The 21,888-nt window shown below is 43.6% G+C and overlaps 1 protein-coding gene across 3 annotated transcripts in view; it reads left to right on the forward strand.

The window, feature by feature from the left end:
* Positions 1-21,888, forward strand: part of ldb2a (LIM domain binding 2a) — a 194,553-nt gene that overhangs the window by 113,040 nt on the left and 59,625 nt on the right. For all 3 annotated transcript variants that reach the window (XM_060927293.1, XM_060927295.1, XM_060927294.1), the window contains exon 4: positions 19,041-19,163. In XM_060927293.1, the coding sequence (XP_060783276.1) occupies positions 19,041-19,163 (123 nt within the window). The remainder of the gene's footprint in view (positions 1-19,040; positions 19,164-21,888) is intronic.

Consider the following 21,888-nt stretch of genomic DNA (forward strand, 5'->3'; position numbering starts at 1 on the left):
GTCTCCTGCCGAGCCCCCTGATCTCACCGAGTTATCTCAAGTTCCCACAGAGTACTGGGATCTCAAGGAGGTATTCAGCAAGAGCAGGGCCGCCGTTCTTCCTCCGCACCGGGCCTACGACTGTGCCATCGACTTGCTCCCTGGGACTACCCCTCCTCGTGGCAGACTGTTTTCACTCTCTCAGCCAGAACGCAAGGCCATGGAGGAATACCTCAAAGATGCCCTGGTCTCTGGGTTTATTCGACCCTCCACTTCACCTGCTGGAGCCGGCTTCTTCTTTGTCGGCAAGAAGGATGGGGGGCTCCGACCATGTATTGATTACAGGGGCCTGAATAAGATCACTGTGCGCAACCGATATCCCCTTCCGCTGATGTCCACAGCTTTCGACCTGCTCCAAGGCGCCACCGTCTTCACCAAGTTGGACCTACAGAACGCATACCACCTCATCCGTATCCGACAGGGAGACGAGTGGAAGACTGCCTTTAACACCCCGTCTGGGCACTACGAATACCAGGTGATGCCCTTCGGACTCACCAACGCACCAGCTGTTTTTCAGGCCCTAATCAACGACGTCTTAAGGGACATGATTAACCTATACGTTTTTGTCTACCTCGACGACATCCTTATCTTTTCCAAGACCGTGCAGGAGCACCGCCACCATGTCCGCCAGGTTCTCCAGAGGCTGCTACAGAACAATCTGTTCGCCAAGGCCCAGAAATGCGAATTTCATGTTCCCGAGGTCTCCTTTCTGGGATTTATTGTACGGACAGGCCAACTCCAAATGGACCCTGCCAAGACCCTGGCCGTCCGGGATTGGCCTACTCCCAAGTCCGTTAAGGAGGTTCAGCGGTTCTTAGGATTCGCTAACTTCTACCGCAAGTTCATCAGGAACTTCAGTTCTGTGGCAGCACCCATGTCAGACCTCACCAAAGGGACAGGTGGATCTTATGGCTGGTCTCCTCAGGCAGAAAAGGCGTTCAAAGACCTCAAGGACCGCTTCTGCACGGCACCCATTCTGGTTCTCCCGGACACCTCCCAACCATTCATCGTGGAGGTGGACGCCTCGGACAGTGGTGTCGGCGCGGTGCTCTCTCAACGTTCGGAAGGAAAGCTGCACCCCTGCGCTTACTTCTCCCACCGCCTGAGTCCTGCTGAGTCCCGGTACGATGTGGGGGATCGAGAACTGCTAGCGGTCAAACTGGCCCTTGAGGAGTGGAGGCACTGGCTGGAGGGAGCACAACATCCATTCCTGGTTTGGACTGACCACAAGAACCTGGAGTACCTCCAGCAAGCCAAGAGACTGAACCCTCGACAGGCTAGGTGGGCCCTGTTTTTCAGTCGGTTTGACTTCACCCTCTCATACCGCCCCGGCTCCAAGAACACCAAACCTGACGCACTGTCCAGACTGTTCTCTGCCACTAACAGGGAGAATGAAGTCGGGCCTATTATCCCTGTGTCCCGGATTGTGGCCCCTGTTCGCTGGGGTATTGAGGAGGCTGTCCGACGAGCCCAACGCCAGGACCCCGGTCCTGGGACGGGGCCACCAGGCCTCTTGTACGTCCCACATCAAGCCCGGGCCAAGGTTCTCCAGTGGGGTCACTCTTCCCCTCTCACCGCCCACCCGGGAGCTCGGAGGACCCTGGACTTCCTGAAAAGACGCTTCTGGTGGCCTAACATGGAGAAGGAAGTAAGGTCATTTGTCCTGTCCTGTGAGGTTTGCACCAGAACCAAGAACCCACGACAGCGTCCCCAGGGTCTCCTGCATCCTCTGACCATTCCCCGGCGTCCCTGGTCCCACGTGGCAGTCGACTTTATCACGGGTCTCCCTGAGTCACAAGGTAACACGGTCATTTTGGTCTTAGTTGACAGATTCTCCAAGGCCTGCCGCTTCATACCACTGTGCAAACTCCCCTCTGCTCTTGAAACTGCGAAACTTTTGTTTAATCATGTCTTCCGAGTCTTTGGTCTTCCACAGGACATCGTCTCAGACCGAGGGCCCCAGTTCTCCTCCCGAGTGTGGCACGGGTTCTGCAAGGTCATCGGAGCCACTGCCAGCCTCTCCTCTGGGTTTCACCCACAGTCCAATGGTCAGACGGAGAGGCTCAACCAGGACCTGGAAACCACCCTGCGAGGCCTGGCTATGGATAACCCGACATCGTGGAGCACCTGGCTGCCATGGGCGGAGTACGCCCACAACACCCTGCAGTCATCGGCCACCAAGCTGTCGCCATTCCAGTGCCAATTCGGGTTCCAGCCACCTCTGTTCCCGGACCAGGAGGAGGACGCGGGGGTGCCCTCGGTCAACCAATATGTGAGACGGTGTCGCAAGACCTGGAGCAAGGTCAGGAAGACCCTCATACAGACCTCCAGAACCAACCAGACTCAGGCCAACCGCCATAGAAGACCTGCACACGCTTTCCGCCCTGGGCAGCGTGTTTGGCTGTCCACTAAGGACCTTCCACTGCGGGTGGAGAACCGCAAGCTTGCTCCTCGCTACATTGGCCCCTTCAAGGTGGTGCGCAGGGTGAACCCTGTCTCCTACCGGCTCCAGTTGCCCCGGACTCTGAGGATCAACCCCACTTTCCATGTTTCCCTGTTACGGCCCGTACTGACGTCTACGTATGCCCCTGCCCCTAGGAACCCCCCACCCCCCCGCATCTTCCAGGGGCAGACTGTGTTCACTGTGAATCGCCTGCTTGACTCCCGCCGGGTCCGCGGCGGGTTGCAATATCTGGTGGACTGGGAGGGCTATGGTCCTGAGGAGCGCTGCTGGGTTCCTGCTCGGGATGTCCTTGATAAAGAACTATGCCGGGACTTCCATTCGGCCCATCCGGATCGCCCTGGGAACGTCAGGAGACGCTCCTAGAGGGGGGGGTCCTGTTAGGACTAGGACTGTTTTGGCCTCTAGAGGCCGCTGTTATTTCCTTTTCATGTCGTGTTTATTTTGGCCTCTAGAGGCCACCACTGTTCCTGTGTTTTGTGTTTGTGTTAATTGCCTAATTATCTTCACCTGTGTCCTTAATTAGTTTGTCTATTTATACCCCTGAGTTCAGTCCTCTTGTCACGGAGTCTTTGTGCTGTTATGTTTATCTCCAGTTTCCTTTGTACTGTGTTTTTTGATCTTCTTAGCTTTTGAATTTTTGCACTTTGCTTTTCTTTTGGATAATACTCTTTGGTTTTTTTTTTTGTCTTTTGTTTTGCCCTGTATATAGTGTATATAGTTTAAATAAACCTTTTGATTCTTTTTCTACTTCCGCCTCACGCCTCTGCATTTGAGTCATCCCCCTGGTGGCCTAGTGGGGGTTTGCTGGATTATCACACCAACGAACCAGGTTCGAATCCCAGCAAAACCCTAACAATTTTTCCCGCTTCCAACACATCAACTTCGAGAACTGACTGTTCTCTTGCTGCCTAATATATCTCACCCCTGGACAGGTGCCATTGTAATGAGATAATCAATGTTATTACCTCCGCCAAGGAGGTTATGTTTTCGGTAGCGTTGGTTTGTTTGTTGTTTGGTTTGTCTGTTAGCAACATTACGGAAAAAGTTATGCATGGATTGCTCTGAAATTTTTTCCAGAGGTGTGACTGGGCACAAGTCATTAAATTTTGGCGGTGATCTGGATCACAGACCCGGCGTCAGAAGCGGTCTAGTAGCCGGGCATTGCACTGGCTGGGGGTGGGCATGCATTGGCGAACCCAATTTTACTAGGGGGATCCAGGGGCATGCTCCCCCGGAAGAAATTTTTGAAAAAAACACTCTAAAATGGTGTATTTTGAGCTCTTCAGACACCCTGTTCCGCTGCTATATATTGTCCGTCACTGAACGCATTTGCAGGGAATATTCCGTTTCATACAGAATATTGGCAGTATTCCGTTTGCGCACGAGTCATGTTGTAAACTCGTTCCAAATACACGTTTCGGAAAGATTTTCAGTGTCACTTGAGCTGGTTTATCAACGCCAAGATCTTCCGAGCTCGGTTCAGTGGCTGTCAGTGCAGAGTCAGACCCTCCTTGGTTAGCTACAGTCTGGATCGTAGGCGCTGCTCCTGAAGATTGATGATTGACGCTTGGAGATGCTTGGGTTTCTTCCACGTCCTCCTCGAATTGTCTGTTGAAGAATCGTCGTATGTCCATCTTGTTTAGTTTACACTTTCGTCATGTTATTTTGAGATTTGTCTTCATCTGATGACCACTCGTAACGGCTAAGGAGCGTTAACGCTAAGTTCTGATAGAAGCTTAGCTGCTACACCATTTCCGTTTAACCCGGATCATTACGAAATAACCAATCAGATGATTGCAAATAGTTTTAACACATTTTAAATTCAGGACTTTTTCTTTAATATTATGCCCTTTAAAAAAAAAAGCGTTTAATTGTAGTAGCCTGCGATTTATTTATTTATTTATTTATTTATTTTAAATATTGTGTTAAGCTGTTGGCCCTAGCCTATGACAGGGCGGGCGGGCCCACACTAGGGCGGGCCCACGTGACTAAATGGGCGGGCCCGGCCCCCAAAGGCCCGCCCATCGCGCCGGGCCCGCCGGATCACCTTCTGGATCCCGGAATTTTTTAAAGGATTCGTGGCGGAGGTCTGCGCTCTCCGAGTGCTTTTCTAGTTCACTTCTTCACCTGTCAGTGGGCTTAATTTTATGTCTGGTTGGTGTATGTAATATATTTTTGAATAAGTATTAAACATGTAATGTTTCGTATTATTTTTCAATAACTAATAAAGTCGATTCGGTGGCGCAGACTTTAAGACCCGACGGCAAACCGTTCTGCTGTTCACTACACGGATTTAATGCCCTTTAACCTTGCAGCTGCTGGTAATCTCTGTGTTAACCGAACAACTTTATCTCTCAGTGATCCTGCTGTTCCAACAGATTCTATCTCATAACACCAGCTCACCCTATCAAGGCTGAAGCCTCCACTTAACGCAGCGAGCACATCGGATTATTTGCACACACAGACGTCTTACCCTTAACCTGATCTCATGTAAAATTCGCCAGCGTTCTAACGAACAATAACGTTGACCCTTTCTACATACATTTCAAACGGGTTCGATTTCGATTTTGATACCGTTTGCTTCATTCACCGTAATTTAGCATCAATCATGTGCTGAATGAGACACTTTGTGATATTAGAACATCTCTAGCTCCCATTATGGCACTGTTGACATGAACAAAATAGGATTTTTGACCTAATCTTTATCTATTGCCTGTGTCTGATTACTGCAGAACAAAAACTCTCCCAAATGTCTCCCCGTACTGAGAAAAGAACCTTCAGAGGGAATATTTGCTTTGGGTGTGTTTGTGCGATGGCACACAAAGGGTTAAGTAATATATTTATTAACTTACTAAGTAATGTTCTCTGTTTCTAAAACTCCTCCAGTGTCAGTGCTTTGTACCAGTCAGTATGTTTTCCATCATGAGAAAGTCTTCAGGACTTTTTTGCGCAATCCAGATGTTGTTCTGGGTTGTTTTTCTTTTTTTTCCTTTTTAATTATATTTATTTATTTATTTATTTATTTATTTGCCATATTAACATCAAGGAATGAAAAAGAGAGGCGAGTGAGGGATTGTATGTTTATGTGTGACAACCAGGCTTGTAGTACTTGAGTCCGACTCGTGCTCTAATTTTATGGACTCGTGACTCGACTTGGACTTGAGCACCGATGACTCGGACTCGGACTCGTGCATTAACTGCATTCGGACTCAAAAATCGGAGACGAGGACTCGGATTTTTTCTTTAATTTTTTGTAACATGCCATAATAATTTGGCATAAGATATTTATATTTATTCCTACATTAATTTTTATACTAATTTCGTGCAAAAGAATGCACGTTCATCTGTTCATGCATCATGTTCAGGAACAAACTAACATTAATGGTGCTGGAGAGAACTTCCGTAGGATTGTCCACTTTGCTTATACAGACTTCTCATGCAGTGGGAAAAAATGCACTGCTATGTGTTCTATATGTACCGGTAGAAGAACTATCGAGGAGACAACGGGGACGACCTCGAACTTCAATCGTCATTTGGTAAGACTCCACCCAGAGAAGGAAGTGACACGCTATGTTCATTGCGCTGTTGATAGTGGGCAGGGCTTGCTTGCTGACCGATGAACTAGCTAGTGTTAACCCTCTCTCATGTTATTTGCCCTGTTGATAGTGGGTGGGGCTTGCTGAGCGATGAACAAGCTTTTTATCTGTAGCCTATTAACTAAAACGGGGCAGTCGAGCAGGAACGTTAGTCCAACACAGTAGCAGAGACAATTTCACATAAAGGCAGCAACAGCCACCGTCAAATGGTGCGGATGGAGTCTTGTTCTCAGGTGGGGTTTACATTAGACCGTATCAGCGGATCATCAGATTAACGTTTTTAAAACGATTAGTGTGCACACAGCAACGCCAATACACGATTCGCATGCACACAGCAACACCAATACACGGTTACGCTCGGCTCCGCAGGCATCCTGCACTCCAAATCACTCCGCCCTGAACAGCGAGTGCCCTCTGGAGGGTGCGCAGTCCGGCCCTGCGCAGCTCACAGAGCGCGCGAGTGAAGTGCACAAGCTGTGATTCGGGACTGAGCCGCTGTGTGTGTGATCCCAGCGCATATCACTTACCACTTGCAAGTGGAAGGATGGCAAGCCTAAAGACAATCATAACTACACAATGGGCAGTATTTGCATCAGTATTTGCAGTATTTTCATACTTTTATACTCTTTAATGAAAGGTGATACAAGGCGGAAGTCCGCGCCGTTTTTCAGCAGTCACGTCACATGACCAACGCCAGCGAATCAGGAAGGTGGATGTCACAGTGACGTTGTCCAATGACGACGCCAGCTAGAGCTCAGCACGGCGTATCCGCGTATTCTCAATGTTTACACAGCACCGGACCAGACACGATCTGGATTGAATACGTGGACCCTGGCGGATTCCCGTTTCCCGGCGTTTCCAGGCGTTTTAATGTAAACGGACAGTGCATCCGCGAAGAAAACGAGACAGATACAGTCTAATGTAAACTTGGCCTCAGACTCGACTCGAAATTTTCTTTAATGACTCAGACTTGAACACTGGGGACTTGAGACTGGACTCAGACTTGAGGTTTAGTGACTCTGGCTACAACATACAGTGTTAAATATTTACAGGAAGTAACTTGTCTCATGGACGTTCCATGACTTAAATGTAAATATATATATATATATTTAAAAAGTATGATGTCACTTATTAATAAATTTAAACCTGCATTGTGTCATTGGCAAATCGCTGCGGCGTAAGAGGAATAAAACGCAGATCGTGTCACAGGAGGTCGAATCTTTTGGAGATGTTCCACAACACTAAATGTAACTATAAATGGATAAAAGTATTACACTCCCTGGCCACTTTAATAGCAACGTGTTCTTGATTCTAAGGTTCCTGTTCTTGGCTGCAGGAGTGGAACCCAATGTGCTCTTCTGTTTTCTATTGCATGCTGAGATGCTTTTCTGCTCACCACGGCTGTAAAGAGTGATTGTAAGAGTTGCTATATCCTTCCCAGCAAAAAAGCTCAAACCAATCTGCCCATTTTCCTCTGAGCTGTCTTATCAACAAAGCGTTTGTTTCCACGCACAGAACTGTCCCTCATTCACTCAATGTTTTTTTTTTGTTTTTCGCACCATTCTGTGTAAAGTCTGGAGACTGTTGTGTGTGAAAGCCCCAGGAGATCAGCAGTTTCTCAGTGAAATACTCAAACCAGTCCATCTGGCTCAAACCAACACCCAGTGAAAGAAAGTCATACAACAATTGGGATCACAGATTTCCCCCATTCTGATATTTGAAGTGAAGTGAACATTAACTGAAGCTCTTGATTTGTATCTGTATGATTTGATGCACTGTCAAGCGATCGGCTGATTAGAGAACTGTATAAAACAGCAGGTGGATGGATGGGTGTTCCTAATAAAGTGGTTGTGAGTGTATATGGTTCTTTTTTTTTTAAATAAATAAATAGAATCATTGGCAAATTGTTGTATAAGAGATATAAGAGAAACCATTTCAGGATGTGCTGTTATTGGGAGAAAAAAACCCCAAAAAAACTTTGTGGTAGCAGCAGTAACTCCACCACCTCCGTCATCAGTGGCGGTTCTAGACCAAAATTACTAGGGGGGCCGAGGTGGGGCCAGTGTTTTTTCAGGGGGGCACATATAAGGAAAAAACATGGCAATATTTAAGCGTTCAAAATGTTTTGTTTAGTTGATTTAAAACCAAAACAAAATACATTGAGCATAAATACAATGAGATAAACATTCTGTCTCAATCGCCTAAACATAAAATAAATTCATCTCATCTCATTATCTGTAGCCGCTTTATCCTTCTACAGGGTCGCAGGCAAGCTGGAGCCTATCCCAGCTGACTACGGGCGAAAGGCGGGGTACACCCTGGACAAGTCGCCAGGTCATCACAGGGCTGACACATAGACACAGACAACCATTCACACTCACATTCACACCTACGCTCAATTTAGAGTCACCAGTTAACCTAACCTGCATGTCTTTGGACTGTGGGGGAAACCGGAGCACCCGGAGGAAACCCACGCGGACATGGGGAGAACATGCAAACTCCACACAGAAAGGCCCTCGCCGGCCCCAGGGCTCGAACCCAGGACCTTCTTGCTGTGAGGCAACAGCGCTAACCACTACACCACCATGCCGCCCGGGGGGGAATAGAAAGAAAAAATAAATTCACATACAGTGGTCTCAGAATCACCCTATAGCATTCACAGCAGGCTGAAACACTACAACAACAAGATTCTGCGATTGTGACTCCTTGAGAAACGGTCTACAAATGCATCAAGGTTCAAAGCCTTGGACCTTCTGGATTCAATGCTGAGCACACCAAGATTGCTTAGACGCTCCTCACTAATGGTGGATCGGAGGTAGGTCTTCACCAGTTTCAAAGTGGAGAAACTCCGCTCACAAGAGGCAGAGCTCACTGGGAGTGCCACAGCTATTTTGCATAGTCTAAAGAGCTCAAAAAATACTTCTTTATATGGCTCAGTGAAACGTGTCAACGCTACTGTATCTGATGGCTTTTCAATCAAAAAACTTCGGACGTGACAGCTGTTATCACTCACGTCCGAAGTTTACAATTCACGCTGCTGCTGGTCTTTCTGCTGCAGGTAACAGTGTGCGTGTAGCGCTTTAAGGAGTCCGTGTAGAACACTCCGTCATGTCAGTTCCGATCTTCGAGCCAGCGCACGTCGAAATTAATAAATCTTATTATCTGTTCAGCACAGGGGCCACAACAGGGGCCAGGAGCAATTTTACAGGGGCACTGGCCCCCTCTGGCCCCTGTTTAAAACCGCCTATGTCCGTCATCACTATGTTATTGCTAATTTTCCAATAACAGCATGCCCCCAAGTGTTTTATTCCATATATATATGAATTGGATCATTATATGCTCCTGTATGATTCCTGTGTATTCATCTAAAATATAATGCAATTTATTCCAGACCAAAGAACCAAAATGTCCACATCAGGACAGGTATAAGATCTTTTCCATTATTTCTTAGAAAACAACAGTCCCTGATACCCCTTTTCCACCAAAGCAGTTCCAGGGCTGGTTCGGGGCCAGTGCTTAGTTTGGAACCGGGTTTTCTGTTTCCACTGACAAAGAGCTGGATCTGGGGCCAGAAAAACCGGTTCCAGGGTAGCACCAACTCTCTGCTGGGCCAGAGGAAAGAACTGCTTACGTCAGCGGGGGGGCGGCAGCGGAGTTGTTAAGACCAACAACAATAGCAAGACCGCGAGAGGGCGCCATTTTTAAATCAGCGACGAGATATCATGGATGCAGTAAAGCAGCAGTCATCCATTATTGTTGTTGTTGCTGCTGCTTCTTCTTCTTCTTCTCCGTGTTGTTGTTACTTCGATGTTCGCGCCAAGGTTTATGCAAACGCAGCGACGTAACTGACGCATACAGTGACGTAATGATGTGGCTCCGCTTAGCACCACGAGCTATGGAAAAGCAAACTGGTTCTCAGCTGGTTCGCAAGTTGAACGAGTTGTGAACCAGCACCAGCACTGGCCCCGAACCAGCCCTGGAACTGATTTGGTGGAAAAGGGGTATCAGAGGGTCTTTCGAGGGCCTGTAGGTTTCTTTACCAGGTCTACATTCTGACTCAACTCAGGCTTTGGTTTGATTTGATTTTATTTTTTTTTTCCCACAATGACAACACTTACACTTCAAACCTTCTGATTTTCTGCAAACCGATTATGATTTATGTATTTCTAAATTAGCGGTAACTCAATTCCACATAAACTGTGCGAGCGTTGACAGTATCGATTTTTTTTTCCTCCCATGTCATGCCAATAAAGCTTATATGAATTTGCATTTGAGAGCAGGAGAGAGGAGAGAGAATCTTTTTAGCTTTGCTTTGCTTTTTCTCCAGCATGGTTTGGTGTGGAGCAAAAATAAATGGCAAGAGAAAGTAAGAGAGCGAGGGAGAGGAAGGGGGGGTGAAGGTGAGCGATGGGAGAGGGAGAGAAGGAAAAGCTTCTTTTTTTTTCCCTTTGGATTTCTGGGGAAAGAAAATGGCAAGAGAGGGTTTGCGATGTGAAGGAACCCTGTGTAGAACCTACAGAACCTAAGTGCTCAGTGATCGTCTCAGTAATAAACAAAATCCTGATTTTTATGAGGAACTGTTACACACTCGTCCCTGTTGTGACTTTCTGGAGCCCGACTGAGAAGCAACAAGAGTTCGGAGTGATATAAAGAGCAAGAGAAGTATAGAAAGAATGAGTAGCATGGAAGAAAGAACGTAAAAGTGATGGGTTATTTTTTCTGGAGGGAAGAAAGAAAAATATGAACAGAAACAGTGTGAGAATCATAGCAATCTTTTTTCAGTGTAGTTTGTTATGGAGAAAAAAAAATGACAGGAGAAAATGAGAATCCGAGAAACAGTAAAGAAAGGAGAGGTTTTCTTTGAGGAAGCAAAAACAGATGGAGAGAGCAAGACAGAGAGAGAGAGTCAGCTTTGCTTTTGCACCCAAGAAGAATAGATGCAATGGAAGGATATATATATATATATATATATATATATATATATATATATATATATATATATATACTGCGATGACCTGGTGACTTGTCCAGGGTGTACCCCACCTCTCGCCCATAGTCAGTTGGGATAGGCTCCAGTTTGCCTGCGACCCTGTAGAACAGGATAAGCGGCTACAGATAATGGATGGATGGATATATATATATATATATATATATATATATATATATATATATATATTAGCTTTGCTTTGTTTGTGGAGCAAAAGAACTGGCCAGAGAAAGTAGACAGAAAGATGGAGGGAGAGAAAGAGAGAGAGAGAGAGAGATGGAGAGTGCGCCACGTGACGGTGCTGCTTTTTTTTTTTTTTCTCGCCGATCCTCCCGAGCTTGTGTGTGCCGGGGGCATTGATTAGAGCCACTCTGCTGGGATTACATCTTTGCCGTTGCCATGCCAACTAATCAGCTGTTGCCCCCCCCCTTTCCTCTCCTCCTTCTGGTTGCCGGAGCAACAGAACATCAGCACTCAGAGAAGCTCGGCGTCGAATCCAGCGATGTTTTTCTTCCTTTTATTTTTCTCTTAATTGGCAGCGTTTTTCTGAGCTCAGACCTCAGTCTGGTGTTTTTTTTTTTTGTTGTTGTTGTTGTTTTGTTTTGTTGTTTTGGTGTTCGGCTGGTGTTTCGTCTCAGAGTTGGAGACGTGAAGCTTTATTCTGGAACACAACTCAGTCCAAAGTGACAGACAGGATATTCTGTCAGTCACAGTGAGAGATATTCGTTATCGGGCTAATCAATAAAACAAATATATTTTTTTAAACTAACGGTGACATTTTACTGCTTTATCAACACTATTTTTGGAATTAATTAATATTTAATAACTTGATATTTCATGGTTTCATTCCAGTTTTAATCTAGAGTGCAGATATGGTATCTGTTTGTCCTAAATCGCACCCTCTTCACTATACAGTGCACTATTTTTGCTCTTTTGTAGCTCCCGAAAGCACAGTAGAGAATATCCAGTGTGTTCATGAACTCCTGCAGAGACACACTGATGATACAGGCTCGCATCCAAATGGTGCACCACTTGCAGCGACAAATTACCCATAATGCACTTTGAAGTTCAGTAAAAATATAGAATAGGAAACTATACAGCGGCTGTACGTCTAACTGCACCTTATTCACTATATAGGGCACTATTTTGTAAAATTGTGTACACTTTTAGGGGAAAAAAAAGCAGAACATTTCAAGGGAACTTGAAAGCAGGGCTTTGAACCAGAATTTTTTTCCTATTGGTTCGTTCCGAACAGAAATGGAATTTTAACGTTTCCGGTTTTGGGTTCCACCATTAAATAGACGTTCCCGAACCGGTTAGAACAAAAAAATTTCGTTCCCGGAACGGTTCATTACGTTCCCTGTCAGCTGTTTAACAAATGGCTATAAAATTATGTCTGTCTCATCCAGCTTAAGCCAAATGTAGGCTAATTCTATTACAACCTTCATTAAATAAGACAAGAAATAATTCAAAACAATTATTATTTCAAATGTTGGCGATTTGGATTCTCAGTATGTCTTCCCATCTACACAAACAGAAAAAGTGCCAAAAATGAAAGATAATTCGTTTAGTGTGTTACCAAAGGCTAGTCAGGCCCTATAGAGGGCTACCGCATGACGTCACCGTGCCGCAAGATTTTGTTAGGCGCCATAGTGGAAGACCAAGTACACATCTATGCAAGTACATACATACATAAAACAAACTACACCTGAAATGTAGCCAGGGCCGGTTCTGCCCTAATCTGGACCTGGGTGCAACATTGCGCAACCCCCCCCCAAAAAAAACCACCAGTCTAAATCAGGACAACCATCACATAACTATAACTATAAACACTTTATATAAACTATTTTAACTAAATGGGCTATAATAAATAAGCCTGCAGGCAGCCACGGCGGGCTGCCTCAGAAAAGTAACCATTTGTCCTACCTTAAAACTCGTTTTGCATTTTCTGCCTCCTTTTTTGTATTTTCGACCCTCCGTTTATTTTCTTTCCTTTTCTGAAAACCCGATTTGTGTCCAGACATTTTGTTCTGCTACCAACGAACTAACTCGTCAGGTCTCGTCTCTCGAGCCCGCGATGATTCCCGTGGGAAGGGCAACAATTGATACATTTTTACAAACAGCCAATAGGGAGGTTGCAACGTTCAGGCTCTTCTTTGCTCAGACACTCAGTAAGGGAGATGTGATAGTAGTCCACCCTCCCGCTCTCTCCATTCAGTCAGCGAACGTCACACAGGAAGTGAACCCCAGCGGGTCATAGAAACTTGCGCAGGAGAAGAATGGCTTTTTTATTTGTAGGCTACGGAAACTTTGAGGAACGAAATAAAAACCGGTATTAACCGGTTACCATTATTTTTAATAAGCGTTTCTGTTCCGGAACATAAAAAAATAATAAAGTTTCTGGTTTCGTTTCTGTTCCATGTGAAATAGAAAAAGTTCCCGGTTTTCGTTTTCGTTCCTTGAACCGGTTCAAAGCCCTGCTTGAAAGTACTGTATAGCTGCTAGATATCCAGTGACATAGACAATAACACAGTGTCCAAATACCCATAATTCATTGTTTGGTGTTGCATCAGACTTCGTTCCTTGTTCACTACATAGTGCACTATTTAGGAAGCAACCATTATACGGTATAGTGTTCTTCAAACTTTTAATGGACAAATCATATTCCCTGGATAGTGAGCGATATTATTACCCATAATGCACTGTAAATACTTTGTACTGTACAAAAGTCTTAGGCTGTCGACCAAAAATGGCTGAAAAATAATAACGAAATGAAATGTTTCAGCATTCAAAAAATACTACAAACAGTAATCATTAAGCCATAAGTCAATATCTGGTGTGAGACAAACTTCCCTTTGCTTAAAAAAAAAGAAATAGCAGTCTCAGGTTCGACAGTGTGTTCAGTTTTATGCGGAAATGAGCTGTAGGTTTTACTGAGCATCTTCCAGAACCAGCCGCAGTTCTTCTGGACACTTTGACGGTCACACTCGCGTCTTCATTTTGCACCAAAACCCAGCAGCCTTCATTATGTTTTCTTTTTTCATCTGAAAAGTGTTCTCTTGTGTAATATGCTGCTCAGATACAACCTTTTTTTTTCTGGAACATTTAATTTTGTGCTGGAAAAAAAAAAACGTTTGGAACTCTAAAATATTTTGGCATGACTCGATAATGTAGAAGTCATAAAATAGAAATCGATAACAAAGTTTGTATGAAAAAACAATAGGGGGGCTAAGACTTTTGCACAGTGCTGTATATATTTAATGGCCACTTTAATTAATAATACAGATATTTGTTAGTTGTGTATTTAATACAGAAAATCATTTTAATTACTGTATACTTCTATCATCTTTTTTATATTATACTTTATACTTTTGGGGTGGCACGGTGGTGTAGTGTTTAGCGCTGTCGCCTCACAGCAAGAAGGTCCGGGTTCGAGCCCCGGGGCCAGTGAGGGCCTTTCTGTGTGGAGTTTGCATGTTCTCCCCGTGTCCGCGTGGGTTTCCTCCGGGTGCTCCGGTTTCCCCCACAGTCCAAAGACATGCAGGTTAGGTTAACTGGTGACTCTAAATTGACCGTAGGTGTGAATGTGAGTGTGAATGGTTGTCTGTGTCTATGTGTCAGCCCTGTGATGACCTGGCGACTTGTCCAGGGTGTACCCCGCCTTTCGCCCGTAGTCAGCTGGGATAGGCTCCAGCTTGCCCGCGACCCTGTACAGGATAAGCGGCTACAGATAATGGATGGATGGATGGATGGACATTATACTTTTATATGATACATATAAAGGAGAACTGAAGTCATTTTTAAACTTGCTTTATTTCTTAATTAATGTGTTATTCAGTTACGTTTTTGGTTTTAGTAACCTTATATCGTGATTTGTATTGCCAAATAATTGCAATTAAATATTATACTTATCGACCTATTTGGTTTTTAGCCATGTAGAATTTAGTTCGTTTGGTCCACGGCAGGCGTCGCTTATCTGCGTGATCTTCACGAGACTTCGAAACGTCAAGTGTCAGCCGGGTGTCAGTGCCGCCATTTTGAAAACTGTTTCCCAAACGAAATATTGCACAAAAACGAGTTTAAATGACGATTACTGCCTACTTTTTTCAAACTTTCCTGATTACTATCAAAACAAATAAAACTTCCGGCTTGATTACATCAGCGTTCGAAAGAGGGCACGCGCGTCTTTTGACAATGTTGGCAGATGTCGGTCGCTTTGATTTCCGCTGTACGTTTTCCTTCCGTCCTACGATGTCTCGCACAGGTCTCGACGAATCTCGTTTATGGCCATCGCTTTGACATATGGACTGATATATTACAGAGCATATTTCAAACACTCATAACTTGCTATAGCAGCGACAAAATAGCGATCAAAAATGCATTCCGATATTTAATAAAATGAGATAAATAGAATTTTGGGAATAAAAAAATTGCCTTCAGTTCTCCTCTAAGATCTGTACGTAATTCAAGTAGTGATCAAGAAACTGACTTAATTTAGAGTGATTAAGTCACGCAGAGCAAAACTTCTTCGTAATCACTTTACGTTCATTATACCCCCACAAAAAGTTTGGGGGGTATATAGGAATCACCCTGTCCATCCGTCTGTCCATGTGTCTTGTAAGCGCAACTCCTCCTAAACGGTTTGATGAATTTTGATGAAACCTGACACAGCTGCAGTATACCACCTGAAGATGTGCATGAAGGAAAATAATCCTGAACCAAGGTCTTAAAGATAGTTATTTTCTTGCATATGTCATTATCTGGCGATGTGGCTGGTGTTTCACGCCATGAAATTGTACCAAATGGATTTAGACCCCATATATTATTGAGACGAATGACTAATAGGAATTTGAATCATGGTGTTGCAGGGGTATCATTTTTTAAGTTCACGCACAGTTCCCATTGAGAAATTTTGTTGCGAGCAGGGGGTAGTCTATAATGAGTTTACTCACAGTTCTTTTTTTTTTTTTACTTGTCTGTAATTGATATAACAAATCCAGAAATGTTCTCTATCCGAAAAACATTATATTATCTCTTCAGGTGAGGTGTGTTGAAGTGAAACACCATCAGTGTTATCAATATTATATAAAGAAAAGTGTCTTAGCTGGCTGGCGGCACGGTGGTGTAGTGGTTAGCACTGTCGCCTCACAGCAAGAAGGTCCGGGTTTGAGCCCCGTGGCCGGCGAGGGCCTTTCTGTGCGGAGTTTGCATGTTCTCCCCGTGTTCACGTGGGTTTCCTCCAGGTGCTCCGGTTTCCCCCACAGTCCAAAGACATGCAGGTTAGGTTAACTGGTGACTCTAAATTGACCGTAGGTGTGAATGTGAGTGTGAATGGTTGTCTGTGTCTATGTGTCAGCCCTGTGATGATCTGGCGACTTGTCCAGGGTGTACCCCGCCTTTCGCCCGTAGTCAGCTGGGATAGGCTCCAGCTTGCCTGCGACCCTGTAGAACAGGATAACAAATAATGGACGGATGGATCTTAGCTGGCTAGCTTACAGTGGTGCTTGAAAGTTTGTGAACCCTTTAGAATTTTCTATATTTCTGCATAAATATGACCTAAAACATCATCAGATTTTCACACAAGTCCTAAAAGTAGATAAAGAGAACCCAGTTAAACAAATGAGACAAAAATATTATACTTGGTCATTTATTTATTGAGGAAAATGATCCAATATTACATATCTGTGAGTGGCAAAAGTATGTGAACCTCTAGGATTAGCAGTTAATTTGAAGGTGAAATTAGAGTCAGGTGTTTTCAATCAATGGGATGACAATCAGGTGTGAGTGGGCACCCTGTTTTATTTAAAGAACAGGGATCTATCAAAGTCTGATCTTCACAACACATGTTTGTGGAAGTGTATCATGGCACGAATAAAGGAGATTTCTGAGGACCTCAGAAAAAGCGTTCTTGATGCTCATCAGGCTGGAAAAGGTTACAAAACCATCTCTAAAGAGTTTGGACTCCACCAATCCACAGTCAGACAGATTGTGTACAAATGGAGGAAATTCAAGACCGTTGTTACCCTCCCCAGCAGTGGTCGACCAACAAAGATCACTCCAAGAGCAAGGCGTGTAATAGTTGGCAAAATCACAAAGGACCCCAGGGTAACTTCTAAGCAACTGAAGGCCTCTCTCACATTGGCTAATGTTAATGTTCATGAGTCCACCATCAGGAGAACACTGAACAACAATGGTGTGCATGGCAAGGTTGCAAGGAGAAAGCCACTGCTCTCCAAAAAGAACATTGCTGCTTGTCTGCAGTTTGCTAAAGATCACGTGGACAAGCCAGAAGGCTACTGGAAAAATGTTTTGTGGACGGATGAGACCAAAATAGAATTTTCTGGTTTAAATGAGAAGCGTTATGTTTGGAGAAAGGAAAATACTGCATTCCAGCATAAGAACCTTATCCCATCTGTGAAACATGGTGGTGGTAGTATCATGGTTTGGGCTTGTTTTGCTGCATCTGGGCCAGGACGGCTTGCCGTCATTGATGGAACAATGAATTCTGAATTATAGCAGCGAATTCTAAAGGAAAATGTCAGGACATCTGTCCATGAACTGAATCTCAAGAGAAGGTGGGTCATGCAGCAAGACAACGACCCTAAGCACACAAGTCGTTCTACCAAAGAATGGTTAAAGAAGAATTAAGTTAATGTTTTGGAATGGCCAAGTCAAAGTCCTGACCTTAATCCAATGGAAATGTTGTGGAAGGACCTGAAGCGAGCAGTTCATGTGAGGAAACCCACCAACATCCCAGAGTTGAAGCTGTTCTGTATGGAGGAATGGACTAAAATTCCTCCAAGCCGGTGTGCAGGACTGATCAACAGTTACCGCAAACATTTAGTTGCAGTTATTGCTGCACAAGGGGGTCACACCAGATACTGAAAGCAAAGGTTCACATACTTTTGCCACTCAAAGATATGTAATATTGGATCATTTTCCTCAATAAATAAATGACCAAGTATCATATTTTTGTCTCATGTGTTTAACTGGGTTCTCTTTATCTACTTTTAGGACTTGTGTGAAAATCTGATGATGTTTTAGGTCATATTTATGCAGAAATATAGAAATTTCTAAAGGGTTCAGAAACTTTCAAGCACCACTGTAACTTCACCAAACGCTGCTGGGGTTTCAGTAGCTTGCTCGGTTTGTTCACTAGCTAGCTAGCTCATGTTAATTCATACACGTTTCTGGCTGTCTATCAGATGCACCTATCTAGCAAAGTTTAACACACTACTGAACATCAGTGCAACGAAATAACTATCCAAAGATCTGGCTAGCTAGTCTTGTTAAAGGGTTTCGAAATTGCATTAAGATTTTTGCACGTCTTTTAATTGGTTTACAGACTTCTAAGTTTAAATGCATTATTGTTTTGGGTTTTTTGTTGGTTTTTTTATTCTGTAACAGCGATTAAAAAACGTAGCTAATTTTGAATATTTTCTTTGCAATAAACTCAAGTTTCCACCAATGAAAATAAAGAAGAGGCGGGGCTTAGTGCACATTTGCACCCAGGCCCAGTGTGATGTCGTGCTGTACTCAGAAACTGGTTTGATGTTCTGATTTTATTCAACCTGTTTGCTCACCAGCACAAAGTCAGCAAGTGTAAACCCAAATCTGATAATAAACTGAGTTTTTCCTTCGAATTTTTCATGATGATTTTGTTTCAAAATAATTATACCTCTTGTCCCGGTCTAGGCTTATGTCCTGTTCACGTCGACTTAAAAATTTATCGACTCAATACATCTAATGTCGCTCTCGGTTATTTCCATAAACACAATAGTTATGGTTATAGACTCTGAAAAGTGTTATAAATTTGACATTTTTCACTGTACAATAGAGTTTCTTTCCCAAAAGCATCGCAGCACAAAGATCATTCAGTGTTGGAAAGAGCGTCAGACTGAACCCTGACCCCTGAACCCTCTCCCTAACATGCCGTTCCCTGGTGGCTGTGTAGGTGTGTACAGAGGGACGTCTGATCCTGGAGTTTGCCTTCGATGACCTGATGCGGATCAAGACGTGGCACTTCACCATCAGGCAGTACCGCGAGCTCATCCCACGCAGCGTCCTCGCCATGCACGTGAGTGTTACATCATCGCTAACATCAACAACACAGGAATGTCACTCAGAAAATGGGATTTCTACTGGATTCTGACTATATAGTAAGAGATTAGATCATAACCCCAACACCAATTTCATATCTTTCTATTAAAAGCAGAGTTTTTTTTTTAATAGAGTGGGAAATTGATTTGATCATCACAGTGTGTGATCAAATAAAATTTTATATATATATATATATATATATATATGTATGTATGTGTGTTAATATATATACAATTAGTATACAGTGGTGCTTGAAAGTTTGTGAACCCTTTAGAATATTTTTATATTTCTGCGTAAATATGACCTAAAACATCATCAGATTTTCACACAAGTCCTAAAAGTAGATAAAGAGAACCCAGTTAAACAAATGAGACAAAAATATGATACTTGGTCATTTATTTATTGAGGAAAATGATCCAATATTACATATCTGTGAGTGGCAAAAGTATGTGAACCTCTAGGATTAGCAGTTAATTTGAAGGTGAAATTAGAGTCAGGTGTTTTCAATCAATGGGATGACAATCAGGTGTGAGTGGGCACCCTGTTTTATTTAAAGAACAGGGATCTATCAAAGTCTGATCTTCACAACACATGTTTGTGGAAGTGTATCATGGCACGAACAAAGGAGATTTCTGAGGACCTCAGAAAAAGCATTGTTGATGCTCATCAGGCTGGAAAAGGTTACAAAACCATCTCTAAAGAGTTTGGACTCCACCAATCCACAGTCAGACAGATTGTGTACAAATGGAGGAAATTCAAGACCATTGTTACCCTCCTCAGGAGTGGTCGACCAACAAAGATCACTCCAAGAGCAAGGCGTGTAATAGTTGGCAAAATCGCAAAGGACCCCAGGGTAACTTCTAAGCAACTGAAGGCCTCTCTCATATTGGCTAATGTTAATGTTCATGAGTCCACCATCAGGAGAACACTGAACAACAATGGTGTGCATGGCAGGGTTGCAAGGAGAAAGCCACTGCTCTCCAAAAAGAACATTGCTGCTCGTCTGCAGTTTGCTAAAGATCACGTGGACAAGCCAGAAGGCATTGAAGGCATGGAAAAATGTTTTGTGGACGGATGAGACCAAAATAGAATTTTCTGGTTTAAATGAGAAGCGTTATGTTTGGAGAAAGGAAAACACTGCATTCCAGCATAAGAACCTGATCCCATCTGTGAAACATGGTGGTGGTAGTATCATGGTTTGCGCTTGTTTTGCTGCATCTGGGCCAGGACGGCTTGCCATCATTGATGGAACAATGAATTCTGAATTATAGCAGTGAATTCTAAAGGAAAATGTCAGGACATCTGTCCATGAACTGCATCTCAAGAGAAGGTGGGTCATGCAGCAAGACAACGACCCTAAGCACACAAGTCGTTCTACCAAAGAATGGTTAAAGAAGAATAAAGTTAATGTTTTGGAATGGCCAAGTCAAAGTCCTGACCTTAATCCAATCGAAATGTTGTGGAAGGACCTGAAGCGAGCAGTTCATGTGAGGAAACCCACCAACATCCCAGACTTGAAGCTGTTCTGTACGGAGGAACGGGCTAAAATTCCTCCAAGCCGGTGTGCAGGACTGATCAACAGTTACCGCAAACGTTTAGTTGCAGTTATTGCTGCACAAGGGGGTCACACCAGATACTGAAAGCAAAGCTTCACATACTTTTGCCACTCACAGATATGTAATACTGGATCATTTTCCTTAATAAATAAATGACCAAGTATCATATTTTTGTCTCATGTGTTTAACTGGGTTCTCTTTATCTACTTTTAGGACTTGTGTGAAAATCTGATGATGTTTTAGGTCATATTTATGCAGAAATATAGAAATTTCTAAAGGGTTCAGAAACTTTCAAGCACCACTGCACGTTATGTTTGTAAAACTCCCCGGTGACATCAACAATGTCTTCTGGTGATTATTACTGCCGTCAACTGTGTTGGAGAAGGTTATGTAGGTTATGTTTTCACCTCCATTTGTTTGTTTGTTTGTTCCCAACGTATTTCAAAAAGTAGTAAACGGATTTTGATGAAATTTGGAGGAAAGCTGAGCCACGGGCCAAGGAACAATTGATTAGATTTTGATCAAATCTGGATATGTATGCAAGATCCAGGACTTTTTTGTCTGTTCCCAATGAACTCAAAAAGTCCTGAACAGATTTGGATGAAATTTGGTGGACAGCTTTAGTATTATCCCAGGTTCAAGTGATTTGATTTTCATGTTGATGATATGTAGCTTGGTAGAGATATGCACTTGAACAAGCGCTCTTCTGGTTACCTCCGCCAACTTTGTTGGAGGAGGTTATGTTTTTGCCTCTGTTTGTTTGCCTGTTCCCAATGTAACTCAAAAAGTTGTGAACAGATTTTGATGAAATTTTTAGGAAAGGTGAGCCATGAACAACTGATTAGATTTTGATGCGAATCCGAATATGCGGCTTGGCGGAGGTATGCGCTCTACCGAGTGCCCTTCTAGTTTTCAGATTGCATTTGCATGAGTATGTAATAACAATAATAATAATTTTAGTATTACTTTACATTTTATTGACAAAGATTATTTTACAAGAGAGTATAAAATAAATTCTAAAAGGTAGTGGAAAACAAATGGAATCTTTTTTGAGATTAAAAATACTATTCTATCCACATTCACTGGATATGAGCAACCGCATGCTCTGATTGGCTACTCTACTACTCGGCTATCAGCTCATATACC

The sequence above is a fragment of the Neoarius graeffei genome, chromosome 8, assembly GCF_027579695.1.
Source record: "Neoarius graeffei isolate fNeoGra1 chromosome 8, fNeoGra1.pri, whole genome shotgun sequence".
In the NCBI taxonomy this organism is placed as follows: domain Eukaryota; kingdom Metazoa; phylum Chordata; class Actinopteri; order Siluriformes; family Ariidae; genus Neoarius; species Neoarius graeffei.